The sequence below is a fragment of the Globicephala melas genome, chromosome 11 (genome assembly GCF_963455315.2).
Source record: "Globicephala melas chromosome 11, mGloMel1.2, whole genome shotgun sequence".
Classification (NCBI taxonomy): Eukaryota; Metazoa; Chordata; class Mammalia; order Artiodactyla; family Delphinidae; genus Globicephala; species Globicephala melas.
Window position 1 is genome coordinate 26,070,039 of NC_083324.2, and position 15,028 is coordinate 26,085,066.

The 15,028-nt window shown below is 40.5% G+C and overlaps 1 protein-coding gene across 1 annotated transcript; it reads right to left on the reverse strand.

Annotated features, from left to right (window-relative positions):
• Positions 1-105: 105 nt before the first annotated feature.
• Positions 106-10,636, reverse strand: C11H3orf49 (chromosome 11 C3orf49 homolog). Its single transcript, XM_060308643.1, has 6 exons — positions 10,512-10,636; positions 6,558-6,880; positions 3,314-3,438; positions 947-968; positions 753-865; positions 106-303 (listed from the first exon to the last, which is right to left on the reverse strand). Exons 1-6 carry the CDS (start codon positions 10,634-10,636, stop codon positions 106-108), a joined length of 906 nt encoding a protein of 301 aa, XP_060164626.1.
• Between the last annotated feature and the right edge of the window lie 4,392 nt (positions 10,637-15,028).

The window sequence follows — 15,028 nt, forward strand, 5'->3', positions numbered from 1 at the left end:
CCCCCCCCCCCGCTGCCACCACTGATTAAGAGAAACTTATTCAGGATTATGTACCAAAAGATAAGAACCCCTATGAACATAACTTTTGCGCTGTCAGAAACAAAATCAGAAGCAGCACCAGGTACATGGGAAACACACGTTTTTCACTTTATACTTCCTCATGGTTCTCTTGGATATCCTCTGGAACTGCTTGGAAGACTGAAGGATTTCATCCCCTAGAAACTCACACTGTTGAAGCTCAGCGTGTCTTTGGGCCAATAGCTTCATGGATGTATCTGTCACTGCTTCTATGAGGTCATCCACCTATGACAGCCAGATACAGAGAAATGAAACCATGTGTTAGAAAGCCTTGTCCACACCCAAAGGTGGCCTGTTTTTCCTGAGAGATAAGTTCAGGAATTGTTGGACGTTTACAAGTCCCAAAGTATTAATCTAATTCAAGTCATAGCAAACAGAGCTTGAAAACATGCATTTACCACCCAGTGGTAAAGAGGATCTCATTTCTTCTCAAAAGAAGCCCATGTGTGTGCCTTCATTTTAACTGAATTCACTTAATATTTATTAGGCACACAGCACCATCCTCGGTGCCCTCAGCAATCCTGTAGCCACTCTTGAATGCCCCCCACTAACGTTCCTTCATGCTGATCATTAGTTTCATCCCACATCCGCGCTGTCAAGCAGGGCTGTGCATTCAGTTAAGCCTGGCCCTCTGATGCTTTTGAAACACCAAAGTAAAAGCCTTTGTCCACTACCTGCATTTGAAGCTTTCCTACTGTCAAATCTGATTTTTGGAGGATGTTTTCCGTGCTATGTTTCTTTTTTTTGAATGCTGGAAAGTGTGGTTTCTTTTTTGAGGAATACGGAACTATCATAAAAATGCAAAAATACATCAGATTAAGAAGTGCTAACATGATATCTGTGACGGTGCTTAAATGAACATTCTCACCTTTGGGACATTCTCTTATAAACTGGACATTCGCCACATAACAACGTCGAGTTGGAGGTCGTATTCATATTATTCTCCACCCCCCAGGTATCTCCTTTGTGCCCAGAGCTCGCTTTGAAGAGATCTATAGGGTGCAGAGAAATGAGATTGTCTGGTTCTAAGAGAAAATACAGTGTCAGGAAAAAAGCAGGTCATTTGTAAGGGGAAGAAGAAGAAATTGCTTCTGCAGCCGCTGAGCACAGAGTGTGGGGCTGTTGTAGACCAGTGCCCCAGAAAGCTCATTATCACTGGATCCAGTTGTTAATTTGGTCTCGTTTCTGCAGGTTTCCTTATTTTCATGACAGGCATGTCTCCAAACATAAAAAGAAAGCTCTGGGTTCTTTTGGCTGCATGCCTGATACTCTTCCCCTGGTCCCTGGCTTGCTGGTTACAAGTACCTGTGCTATTGGAAATCATTCCTAGGTCATGGCTCCTGGCTAATATGCCCTTTTTAGTCTTATTGGGTTCACTCTTCCTTCCCCTTCTGCTTAGTAATCAGCATCAGGACTATTGTGAGGGCTACACAAAGTAGGATGTGGGACCACATCTGGGTCTTGCCCTTTGCCTGAGTTTACAAATGAGTCTGCGGAACCTCCGCTCTGCCCTGCCAACTCGCCCAGGCTCAAGTATCACTGGCAGAATCTTCCCCAGTCCGTCCAGAGTACGACCCCTCTTTTTCCTCTCTCGTAAAACCAAGTGTTTGGGGGGCTTTTTTTTTCTATTAAGCACTTGGTAATTACTTAAGTTATTTCTGTGTTTGTTGAATACCACTATTAAAAAGTCAAATGCCTTGAAGGGTCAGGCAGGGTTTGCAAAACAGGCTCACTTGGGGCTGGTGTGAACTGGAGAGAACACGCCCTCCTGCAAAGGGGGCAGGCCTCTGCGCCTGCTGCAGTTGCCCCAGGAATTGTGGGCCCAGTGTTGCCAACTCCTCCTGTTTTCCAAAAGGAAGTTGAAAATCCAGATTTCTGTTTGAATTTTTCTAATTTTGAAATGTGGGCTATTAATTCAAATATACTTTTGAGAACATTCTGAGAGCTAACAGTACCATAGTTTAATGTCCATCTCCTCTATCAAACTATAAGTTCCACACAAACAGGACCATGACCTTGGATCACCTTTATAGCCTCCCCAAACTGCCGAGCACATAACAGGAGTACGATAAGTGCAAACTTAGCACAAAAGAGGTACAATTCAAAACTAATATTGGTGCACTCTGGCAGTGACGCTCTAGAGCAGCACTGTTCAACAGAACTTCCCACAAAAATGGAAATGTTCTTATCTGTGCTGTCCAGTACAACAGACACTGGCCATATATGTTTACTGAGCACTTGAAAGGTAGCTACTGCAGCGAAGGGAATGGACTTTAATTTTAATTAATGTAAATAGTCACACGTGGCTATTGGCTACCATATTGGACAGTACAATTAGTACCTAGCATAGTAATTAGGACTAAGCACTCCAGAGCCAGGTCTTCTGCTGTTTGAAGCCTGGCTCTTCCAATTATCTGGGCCAATTACTTAACCTCTCGTTGCCACCCCTAAAATAATATCCTACTTATGGTAGTAACCTATTGCTCTCTACCTTATAGGGCTGTCGTTAAGGATTAACTGAGTTGGTATTTTTAAAGCACTGAGAACAGGGCCTGGAACACAGTCAGCTTTAAGTCAATGCTTATTATATCTAAAGTAATGATAGTATTTCAGGGTTCTATTAAAAAGATAGTCTGGGCAATTTAGGCTAAAGCTTGATAAGTACAGGTAAGTACAAGCTTTGGGTTGGAGAGTCCTGGATCACCTAGTGCTGTACTGTCTGTACTGTACATATGGCTATTTGTATTCTAGTTTCAATTACAATGAAATAAACTTTAAAATTCAGCTCCTCAGTTGCACTGGCCACATTCCAAAGTCTGAAAAGGCCACACGTGCTAATGGCTACTATTTTGGACAAATGTACACCTGCATCCTCGCAGAAATTCTATTGGGTTGATCTAGAGAATTCCTCTCCACATGTATGCATGATAGGCCAGGTGCTAATATACTAATAAGTCTTGATATCTGAACAGCTGACAAAGTCAATATAAAGCTGTAAACTCCACTGTTGCCCAGATTGTAGCAGAAGCTGGACAGTTTGAGCTCAGAACTAGAGGAATCAGAACTGGAAAGTCTACATTCTGTGCCCTAAATTCTGGGAGTGGAGACACACAAGTAGCAGCTTTAAATGCTTTATTATGAGGGACTTGCAGTGGCAGAGAACTTGGTTTTTACAACATCCTAAACACTGACTTACTGATAAGTCTTTAGAGGCGAGTTTGTTTTAGCATTTTACCTTCTGCAGTCCTGAGGGAAGGGATGTCACAGATAACCGCTTGGTGGTTCTCCTGGCTCGGAGGAGTGTATTTCCTTGGGTTATCTCCTCTGTCTCTGCTTCTACAACATCAAGTTGTATAGTTGCTTGGAGGGAAGGGGAAGAAAAAAACAGACAATCTTGAAGGATCACAGTAATAGACACATGCTCCCTATTTGAAAGTCTCCTGAAAAGCCAGCATCACACGCTGTCTCAGTGGCTTTTTTCTTTGGGGTTAAAAATTACAAATGGATTTGTTTTGCTGAAGCTTACACTTTCTCCTGAACATTTGCCTTTTCTTGTGGTCATGACCTCAGTGGTCACCGACCCATCTTAACAAGGTGGTTACCTGTCTTTGAGACTTCAGTTTTGACCTCTGTTGCCTTTCCCTGTAACTCTTGTGGAATTCGGAAAAGTAACCCTCTAATGTGTAAGACAATCCCTTGAGTATTTGCTGTTGACAAAAGCCAAGTTTAAATCTACTCTGCAGCAAAGTGGCACAAAGCTCAGCCATTCACATACCGTCTTAATAGTTTTTCCCACATTCCAGGAACCCTGTGAACCCTAGAGCCCTTAATATTTTTCTCTATCAATTCAATTCTTAACACAATAAATGTACTTATAAAGAAAACTTAAAACGCTATCATAAATCAAAAACCAATATCATAAATATAGGCACTGAGACTCGTATGGTAAAACCAAAACCATGTTATTGCCTGGGGAAGGCACTAAACTTGAGGTTACTCTCTTTTTTACTAAAACAGAAAAGGGCAGGAAATGAGGCTTTTTCCTTGCTGTAGTCAAAGGGATCGACAGGGTCATTTGGAAAAAGGGGTTTGCAGCTTGTTCCGTTTCAGCGTCTTCAAACTGTGCGCAGCACCTAAAATCAACTCAGCTGCTTTAGGTCCATTGATAACCATATCTAGCAGCCGGGGTTCCTCATCTCAGTGACTGGTGGCTCCACCTTCAAAGCAGATGCTCAACCCAGGGACCCTTCCTTCTCCCCTGCCACTGTCCAGCTCACCCCCAAATCTTGCAACTTCTACCTATGAATATTTCTCCCTTGATCTCACCATCCCCACTGCCACGACTCGTCCAAGATATTACCATCCCTTGCCTGAACGAATGTAAGAGCCTGTTTATTGTTCCTTCTGTATCTCTTCTTGCTCTCCTTCGATCCAGTCTCTACCCTGCAGCCTCAGCTACCTTTAAAAAATGCCAATCAGATTATATAAATCACCAGCTCGAAAATATTTGATGGTTTCTTATCACCCTTAGGAAAAGTTAAAATTTCTTAACATGGCTTACAGACACCCTTACCACCTTATTCACCAGCCTCTCCCTGGCTGGATTACTTTAATTTCTTAATTACACCCAGTGCTCTCTTGATGTTGGAACCTGAAAGTGTTCTCCCCTCTTCCTGGGAAACTGTTCTCACCACTCTTTCCTTATCTAACTGTAGTTGTCCCTCAGATCTCATCTGAGTTGATCCTTCCACAGAGAGGCCTTTCCTGAGCCCCCTCCCCTAAATTAGCATCCGTGATGTCTACCCATAGTGCCTTCTGCTGCTACTTTGCATCAGAGGTAATTATCTGCATAATGCTGGAATGTCCCTCTGTGCTGTAACTCCAGGAGGGTAGGGACCATGTGTGTTCTATCTGCTACTCTATCCCTAATAGTGTGGCTGGCATATAATAATTACTTACTAAAGTTTTGTTTAAAAAGTGTAATGAGGGTCAACAGGGATGAGCAACTGTCTTTTGGTCACAGCTGAGGGTCAGAATGTTTGAGTGGAAGCCTAAAGGATGGGCAAGTTTCTTGGGAAGATCTTAGTGCAGAGATTTGTTATTCCAACTAAGATGAAAATAAGCGAATGCATGGGATGAGGGGAAGATTTTGGTCCTCTGTTTTCTGCTGGACTCTCCAACTCCAGCCCCATCAGTATATAAGCATGTCCTCTTTGCTATTTTTAACAGAAATAGGCAGGTCAATCCATACCAGGTAATTGCTAGATGCTTGGATCCTTGTAATGGTGACTGCTTTTTCCGGAAGAGAGAGTTTGTTTGAAAGGGCAATCAGTCAGCTGGAAGCCATCATTTTTGTTTTTTGGTTTTTTTTTTTTCTGGAAAAAGTATCCACTAGGCTTGCAGCCTTATAACCATGTGAAATTTGAAGGTATGTTTGAATTTCCTACATATACATAAGGACTTTATATGTTTCTGGATGCTGTGCTATAAAGGGTATTAGAAACCTACAAAGGATATTCATGGCAGTGAAGCTCTTCTGTATGATATTATAATGAGAGACACATTACATGGTAGGTTTTTCAAAGCCATAGAAGTGTGCAGGGCAAAGAGTGAACCCTAATGTAAACTATGGACTCTACTTAATAATAATATATTAATATTGGCTCATCAACTGTAATAAATGTACCATGCTAAGGCAAGATGTTAATAACAGAGGAAACTATGGGGGTAGGGTAAGGAGAGAGAGGTATATGGGAACTAACTTTCTGTATTTTCTGCCCAATTTTCCAGTAAACCTAAAACTGCTCTAAAAAATAAGGTCTATTAATTTTAAAAAGCTACAGAGGAGAATGCAAATAGTAGTAGTATCATTAGTCATCACTCATTAGGGCCCCCCCAAAACAGCATCACCACGTTGCAAAAAAGACAAAGTTAACCGTTCAAATGCTGATTCTTCACAAGGTACATGGGAAGCAGATACAACAAAATAAAACTTCCTTTCTGACTTACCAATCATAGATTTTAAAAACAGAATTCTCACCACACCCTCTTCTGTTAGAAGTAGCCATTTGAAAGTCTGCCTCACTCCTTTCTCCAGAAACAAAACAAAATCCCACTTTGGTTTGATTTTCTAATATATGTGTATGTGTATATGTATATACACATACATATGCCTATGTATGCATCTGTATTTGAATGAAAAGTAGCTTTAGACTGATGAGAACGACGGATTAATTGGACTGGGAGGGACCTCAAAGGTGATCTAATTCAGAGCTTTTCAAAATGCATGTACATATCAGTCACCTGGGGGGTCTTTCTAAAATGCGGATTCTGACTCAGTAGACCTGGGTGGGGGGCCTGAGCTTCTGCATTTCAGACCAGCTCCCAGGAGATGCCATGCTTGGGGTAGCAAGAAAAGCCATCCTAATTTCATTTTTCCTCTTGGCCTTGACGCTTAACCATATGTTGCCTTTGATTACCATTCTGCGAGAGCTTTCTCATTCTTGGTTTGGTAAACAACTTGGGCGATGGAAGCTCCTTGACAATTCTAGGAAGAAGGCTCTGCGTATTTGAAAGGAGGGTTTCCTTAGGGTTAGGGAGCCCTCTCTGCTGACACTTGCTGGCCTTGCTTCTGTACTTGTGTGACAGCATCCTCCCCCCAAAAGTCTTCACTTTCTTGACCAAATCTCTTTTCTGATTTTGCTGGCTTTCATGAAATTCCATGTCACTCTCATTGGATGATTCCTCTTTGGGGACCAACACATTTTGTTTTACTAAGTTGGTAGACACAGCTCTATGCCATCTGAACAAAAGAAAAATAATTTGCATCAAGGAAATTGAAAAGTTAAAAAAAAGGTATCATTTAAATCATTAAAATCCACTGCAAATGTGAAAAAATTATACAGTTGCAAAAAATAAATTTGAAGACCCAAATCACAGAAGAATAAAGCCAAAGTAACTACTGGGCGTTTTGTTGCCAAACTCTAGAATTGCATTCTGGACACTATCTCATTTAATCCTCATAGCAGGTAGGTTATATTATTATCTTCATTTTACTAATGAGTAAACTGAGACATAGACAGATTAACTTAATTGACCAAGCATAGAATGCAGATTTTAATCTTGGTTTGTTAAATTATATTACCTCATATTGGCAAATTGGAGATCTTATTTCAGTAATGGTTTGAGATAGTTTTTGCTGGATTTAGTGCTTCCCAGGCTACAGTGATGAGAGATGAAAGAGTCTGATAGGGTAGTCAATAAAGAATATAGTCTCCAAGGTCCCATAAACACTGCATTTACATAGAATACTCATTTAGAGAGAATAATTCTAAATGCATTATTTCCAAAATTCCAAAGTCATATAGCATCTTCATCATTTTTGCATATTTTAGTGATTTTTGCATATTTTAGTAATTTTTGCATATTTTAGTAAATAGGTAACACTTCTTAATAGACTTCTATGTGTTAAACACTCATCTAAGTTCTTTCATATGTATTACACAATTTAATCCTCCTACTGTCCTCTTCATTTCACAAATGAGGAAATTAAACGTTGGAAAGATTAAATAAGATTAAATAACTTACGCCCAGACAATCTGACCCCAAAGTCTGTGTTGTTATCCTCTGTGCTAGGTAAATATCACCCATTCCATGATACCCTGGATTTACCTAATATTCTTCGTCCATTAACTGTTTTTTGTTAGTTTCCTCCAAAGCAACAATATCCATAAAATCCCAGGCATTTAAAAAAATTAACCTTTTTATTTCGAGATAATTGTAGTTTCACATGCATTTGTAATAAATAATACAGGGAGATTCTCTGTGTACTCTTTATCCAGTTTCCCCCAATGGCAAACTCCTGCAAAACTAAAATACATTGGCACAACCAGGATATTGACACTGATACTGTCAAGATACCGAACATTTCTATCACCACCAGGATCCTTTGTTTTATAGCCACACCCACTTCCCACTCACCCCTACCTTTTCCTTAAACCCTGGCAATCACTAAGCTGGCCTCCATGTGTATAATCTATGTCCTTTCAAGAAGGTACTATTAATGGAATCATACAGCATATGGTTGACCCTGGAACAACATGGGTCTGAACTGTGCAGTTCTACTTAGATGCAAATTTTTTTCAATCGTAAGTACTACATGATCCAAGGTCAGTTGAGTCTGTGGATGTGGAACCTTAGACACCAAGCAACTGCAGATATGAAGGGCTGACTCTAGGTTATACATGGATTTTTGACTGTGCAGATGACTGGCATCCCTAACCCCTGCTTTGTTCAAGAGTCAACTGTAAAATCTTTTGGGGTTTACTTTTTTTATTCAGCATAATTCTCCAGAGATTCATCCAGGTTGTTGTGTTTATCAATATTCTATTCCTCTTTATTGCTGAGTAACATTCCATGATGTGGACGTACCAAACTTTGTCTAACCATTCACTCATTGGAAGACATTTGGGTAGTTTCCAATTTGGGGCCGTTATGAATAAAGCTACTATAAACATGTGTGTACAAGTTTTTGTGTGAGCATAAATCTTCATTTCTCTGGGTGAAATCCCAGGTTTTATATTATATTATGTTACATTATATTTATAATACATGTAATACATATTTCTAATGAGGATATAAATAAATTCGTAACTATTAAAAACATTTTTCATATACTACGTAAACTATGTCAAGTCCCACCAGTAGCAAAATACCAACCTCCAGAAAAACACTATTCTCAATTGAATCTAAATCATTCAGCTTCTCTGTCATTATGCAGGAGAAGTAGTTCAGCCCACTAAATAGTTCAGCCCAAGCACTGGAGTTAAATGGTTTGGTTCAAACCAGCACCATACTTCCTAACTGTGTGATCTTGGTCATGTTATTTAACATCTATAAGCTTCAGTTTTCTCATTTGAAAATAGGTATGTTGTTCTCAAGAATGTACAAATAAAAGAAAACAATTTATGTGCTTGGAACCTGATAATACATTCAATAAATGATAGCTTTTATTACCATGTGGAACAGATTTGTGTGGAAAAAATTTAAAAGGCAAGAAGGGAGTGCAAGCTAAGAGGTCAAAAGAAGGGAGCCCTCATAGGCTAGCAGCCTCCTTTGTGGGACCAAGGACGTAGAGTTATGTTAGTTGTACATACACACACACACACACACTCACAAGGTGGTATTATTCACATTCATTATAGTTGAGCATATAATACAATAACTTTCCAGCAGAGGGCAGTCAAGTGTCCTGAGGAAGGGGTGCCATATTCTAATTTGCCCAAAGGTCATTTACGGGCCAAGACTAATTTCCCATGGACCCTTCTGAGAATCTTTTAATAAAGCCATCTGTTTCACTACCGTAAATACACATACACATGGAAATACAATTCAGGAGTTTCAGGAACCCCCAAGGCCGTCCATGCAACCCCTCAAATAAAAAGCCCTGCCCTAAGGAGTTTCTGAATCTCTAGAATGCCTCTCCCATTCCCATCCCTCCACCCTTATTCCCGGTCTATTTACAACATAATTAACAAATGTAATTTTGCTCCAGAGCCTAGGATAGAACTGCTGCCATTGCTGTTATGAAAAGAATCCTTTCTTTCCTAAGCTTTTAAGTATCTTGGTTGGTTGTGAATTTATTTGGTTGTATTGCCTCTCCTTTTAATCCCTGTTTCTTACTGAAAGTGGAAATCTCTGCAAAATTTCATTTTGCCTGTGGAAGTTCAGAAGTCTGATCTCTGAGGCTTCAGGTCTCATGAAAACACCTCATTTCTATCTATCTAAGCTACTGCTCATGAACCTGGTAAGAAAGAAGACACCCTGCCCTCAAAATTGGAAAATAATTCATCTCACTGACTTTCCAAATTAAAATGTATTATTTTTGGAGTATTTCATGCTTGTCTTCATGGTTTTGCCATTGGCAAGAAAAATTAGGTATAAGACAGTTTTTAGGTTACATTAAAGAGCGTGCACATGGGTGAAATACAATTAGCATGTATTTCAGCAGCCAGAACTGCTGGAAGAGGGAACAGGAAGAGCATTGCTCATGGACTCCTCTTGAAAAATGCACTATTGAATTTTCAGAATAATAGTATTTGCTGTCTAAAATTGTGAGACTGACATATTAACTTACTGTCTGCTTATTTTAGTATAATATGCAACATTAAAACTCAAATTCAGGTAGAAAGGAAAGGTTTTCCCCATTACAATGAAGACTTTTCTAATCACAAAATGAAGCTTCCGTTGTGGCACTAGGTTCTCTGATCCAGTGTATAAATGCTGTCTCCTCCTCTAATCCATAGAGCCTTCATTTCTGAATGCAACGCTTAAAAAGAGATGCTACCTTTTCTAATCATCACGGTGAATACTGGTCAATGCAAAATCCAAAGAATCTCACTCAAGAGAGAAGAAGATGAGTCCCAGTTTCCTACCTTTCAATCCCTTTCCTTTTGAATGAGCCATTTCTCTTTCTGGGTTGCTGAAATCTTCGGTACCGGCCAACTCTTCCGTAAGCAACCTTAAAGGGCTCTGGTGTATACAGGTGGGGATGGTCCATTGCTATCAACTGCACCTGTGGTAGCTGTTTTGGATTTCTTTAGCTCTTGAGCTCACAAACTTCAAAACAAAATCATGCAGTGAGTGACTGAGGCGCTTTTAACTTCTGGGCTGTTTGGGGTAAAGTACGTAGGAAATTTTTGGAATTGCTTCCTTATTCCCTTTAAGGTGTTAGAGACATCATTTGTTGGACCGGCCCTGTTTACCACTTCACAGAGGTCACCAGCGATGCATTTGACAGAGCGGTGGGAAATTCCCTTTTCTGTTGTGAACTTCTGGGCAAGGCAGAGGCAGAACAGGTGACCTGATTGTCTAACCACTGCCATTTGGGTTGGTAATAAAATAATCACACACCAATTGATTATCACACTCAGGTGTGCATGTTTGAATTCCTAAGAGGGCAGAACCAGAACCAATAGGAATTCCAATGATCCCAGCTTTTGTTAGATTTTTCAAGTAGAGCTGATGAATGCTCTCTCTGTCAGGTTTTTATTTGGCCTTCTCACAGTTCACTTCCAAGGGCGATTTTATTATATCTCGTATTTTGTAGTGATCTCTCAACACACGTGGCTGAGAAAGTTGAGTCCACCGCTCCCTTTAACATTTGCTAGTTTATTTCCCGGAGAAGAGCAAATTCTGGCTGGGTTTGAACTTCCCACCACAAGGTGGCAGCAGACACTAGGATTTATTCCCATCCTTCTCTGGTGCTTTGAGTTTTTCAGTCTGAACTTAACTAGAAGCTAAGAAGGAAAACTCTAGAAAAGTGTTGGGAGATACAAGGATTACTCTGTTTGCTGTGTTTGCGCTCATCAGTCATCTGGAGCTGGCTTCTCAGACTTTCGTGTGCACGGAAATTACCTGGGGATCTTATTAAAACGCAGATTTTAATGCAGTAGTTCTGCCTGATAAGATCATTGGGCCAGAGAGCTCAACAAGATAAAAGAGTTACTTGCGAGGATCTGTCTGCTCCAGGCAGATGAATCAGCACGTACCAAAGCCCTGAGGTGGTAGGAGTCTGATGTCTTTGAAAATTTACAAGATAGTCAGGGTGGCTGCAGCAAAGAGATGGATGGATGTATCTGAGGAGCTGGAGAGATAGGCAGGGCCAAACCTGCTGGATCCTACAGAACAATTGAAAGATTTTGGTCTGGCTCTTCAGAATAATGGAAAGTAATTAGAGTTTTTGTTTTGTTTTGTTTTGGCCGTGCAGCGCGGCATGCAGGATCTTAATTCCTCGACCAGGGATCAAACCCATGCCCCCTGCAGGAGCTAGTCAATACATATTTATTCTGGGCAGTGAGGATCCAGTGTTGAGCAAGACAACTGGAATCCCTGTGGAAGCTCCTAGACTTAACCACTGAACTGCCAGGGAAATCCCTATTAGGGTTTTTCAATCATTAAAATTTTAAAAATAGAAAATAAAAAAAATTTAAATTGTGGTAAAATAGACGTCATATAAAATTTACCATTTTGAAGTGTACAGCTCAGTGGCAGGAAGTATGTTCACACTGTTGTGCAACCATCACCACCACTGTCTCCAGAACTTTTTTTATCTTGCAAAACTGAAACTCTATGCCCACTAAACAAGAACTCCTAATAACATTTGTCTCTATGAATTTTTTTTTGAATTTTTTTAATTGGAAAAAAATTACATTTTGGAAGAACTCACCACATAAGGTGATAGAATTCCAAAAATCAAATTACATGAAAATATACATCACAATTTCTTCATACAATTGGTGAGAAAAATCTGCTATATAGAAGAGAGACAACGAAATAGGAAGGGCTAAGGAGAAGGATATGAGGATAAACATCTTTTTTATTTTTTAAATTTCTAAAAATAAATAAATTTATTTATTTGTTTTTGGGTCTTCGTTGCTGTGCACGGGCTTTCTCTAGTTGTGGTGAGAGCTCTGGGGTCAACGTGCTTGTGGGCAGCATACAATTAACTTCTTCCACCTGGGGGGGTGGGTTTCAGTATCTGCAGAACAGCTCAAAGGACATGGCTCCGAATATTATCTATAGACCCTAGGGAAGAACTAAAGGTCCTTGACTTTGTTTAATGGCCAAAGTATTATTATTTTGTCTTGCTTGACTGTGTTCCTTTCTTTCCCCATTTTCTCACTTCTCTGATTAAATTTATCCTTTGACTAAAGTTTTTCTACAGACAAAAGGCAGGTGGGGTTCTATTCTGGGAAAGCCTCATGGGGTCCTGCTTGGTTACAGGAGCTAGTCAGTACATATTTGTTCCGGGCAGTGAGGATCCAGCGCTGGACAAAGCAACTGGAATCCCTGTCCAGGACTGACACTCTAGTGGAGGACACAGACACCAAACTTATTAATGAATTGATACAACGTTTCAGACACTGATAAGGAATGCTAGGAAAAAACTAGGAGAACACTGTAGAAAGTGACAGAAAGTGAATGCTTCTGCCAGAGTGATCAAAAAAGCCTCTCCAAGAAGTGACATTTGAGGTAAGACATGCTGCATTGAAAAAGGACACAAACTATGGTCAGATCTGTGCTCCAAAGAAAAGTATTCCACAGATGGAAAATCACCAGAGCAAAAGTTCTGAGGTAGGTGGGAACTAGGTCATGTTTGAGGACAGGAAGGAGACCAAGGTAGCGAGAACACAGGTGACAAAGGAAGGCAACGTTAATGTTTGTGTTTTAAAAAAGATTGCTGTGTGCCGCTTGGAAAATGCATTGGAGAGGAAGAAGTATGGTGGCTGAAGAGGTAATCGGTCAAAGATGGAGATGCCGGTGGTTAGGCGTGGAGTGAGATAGACGTTTAGCGAATCTGGAAATATTTAGGAGGTAGCATGCTGAAATGAACTGGGTGTGGGGTGTGGTGAGAAGACAGAGGGAGATACTAGACTGGGAAGTCACCTTGTTCCAGTAGCTCAAGTCTGAGATTGGAGTGGTTTAACTAAATAGTGGGTAATGGAGCTAGAGAGAAGTGCACTGATTCAAGAGTCCCCCATATGGCTACTTTTCTTTTCCACTGTCCTTCACGGGATATGGCTTGGAGTAAAACCCATACAATCATTTCCCTAGACATTTGTAAATGTCCCTTTAAAAAGCCAGAGCAGGGCAAAGCTTGGTCAAAACACAACTCCCTTGTTCTTAACATCATCCTTCTGTTGAAAATATCTGAGATCACATAATCTTATTTAGGTAACCATAACAACATGTGACTCCTATTCAGATAGCAATTGATTGAAACCACTGAGTCTGGGATTGCAAACATGAACGCTCATGGGCCGAGACAGGGAAATGGGAGAAGCTGCGCGGTGTAACAGGGAGGCGCAGCAACTGTGGTAAACCGTAGGGTGCTGGACCAATCAAATGCTCTTGGAGTTCAAACTGTGAAGGCTCTTCATGCATTTAAAAATGTGGCCCGCAGGTCCTATTTAGCCTGTGGGTCACCTATTTGCTGGCCCCAGAGATCTTTTTATGTAAACTCTCCATTCAGTCTTAGGCCAAATCTTGGAGTGATAAACACATAGAGCAAGGCAGGACAATGTGTCTTAGTGCAGTCATTTAAAAACTGAATCGTTTTGAAAATGAATGAAGAGTCCTCACTAATTCTGGCCACCCCAGATTTACCAGGGTTTGGGAGGCCTTTGCATGTAGGGGAAAATAAATCGGGGACTTTTTCTCTTTGCTCAAGAAAATCTTCTTACTGGAGCTTTTGCCCATTTGAGAGAAGAGGGTGTCACTTTACAGATCACTTAGCAAGAATTGTGCCACGAGGAGCTGTATACTGGGCGCCCAGAGACAGAATGTTTCACCAGAGGACTCCTTACCAAGAGGTGCCACTCCCTAGCGGTCAGTGAAGGCTTGGGCTGAAGCAAGTGGCTTTTCAAGAAATGATGCCTTGTTTTCATTTGCTTTTTGTGTTGGTTGCTGCCCCAGGTTGGTATCTATAACTTTAGACTCATCTCCTATAACTTTTTTTTATAATTTTAAAAAAGACATCTATTTATTTATTTATTTTTGGCTGCGTTGGGTCTTCGTTGCTGCATGCGGGCTTTCCCTAGTTGCGGCGAGAGAGGGCTACTCTTCGTTGCGGTGCGCGGGCTTCTCATTGCGGTGGCTTCTCCTGTTGCAGAGCACGGGCTCTAGGCGCGCAGGCTTCAGTAGTTGTGGTGTTGTTTGATTTTTTTAAAAATGAGTATGTATTACATTAAACTAAAAAAAAAAACCAAGAATTTAAAAATTAATTATCCAAATTTTGAATGCATGATACCAAGACATTTGTATAAGTGATTTTTTTCCCCTCACTGTTGCATGGGTTGATTTCATTAAAAAAAACTCAATTGATGAATTTAGCTATTTGCTTTAGAATCAGTTGCCTCTGGAACAGGATAAAAGCCAAACTGTTATTATT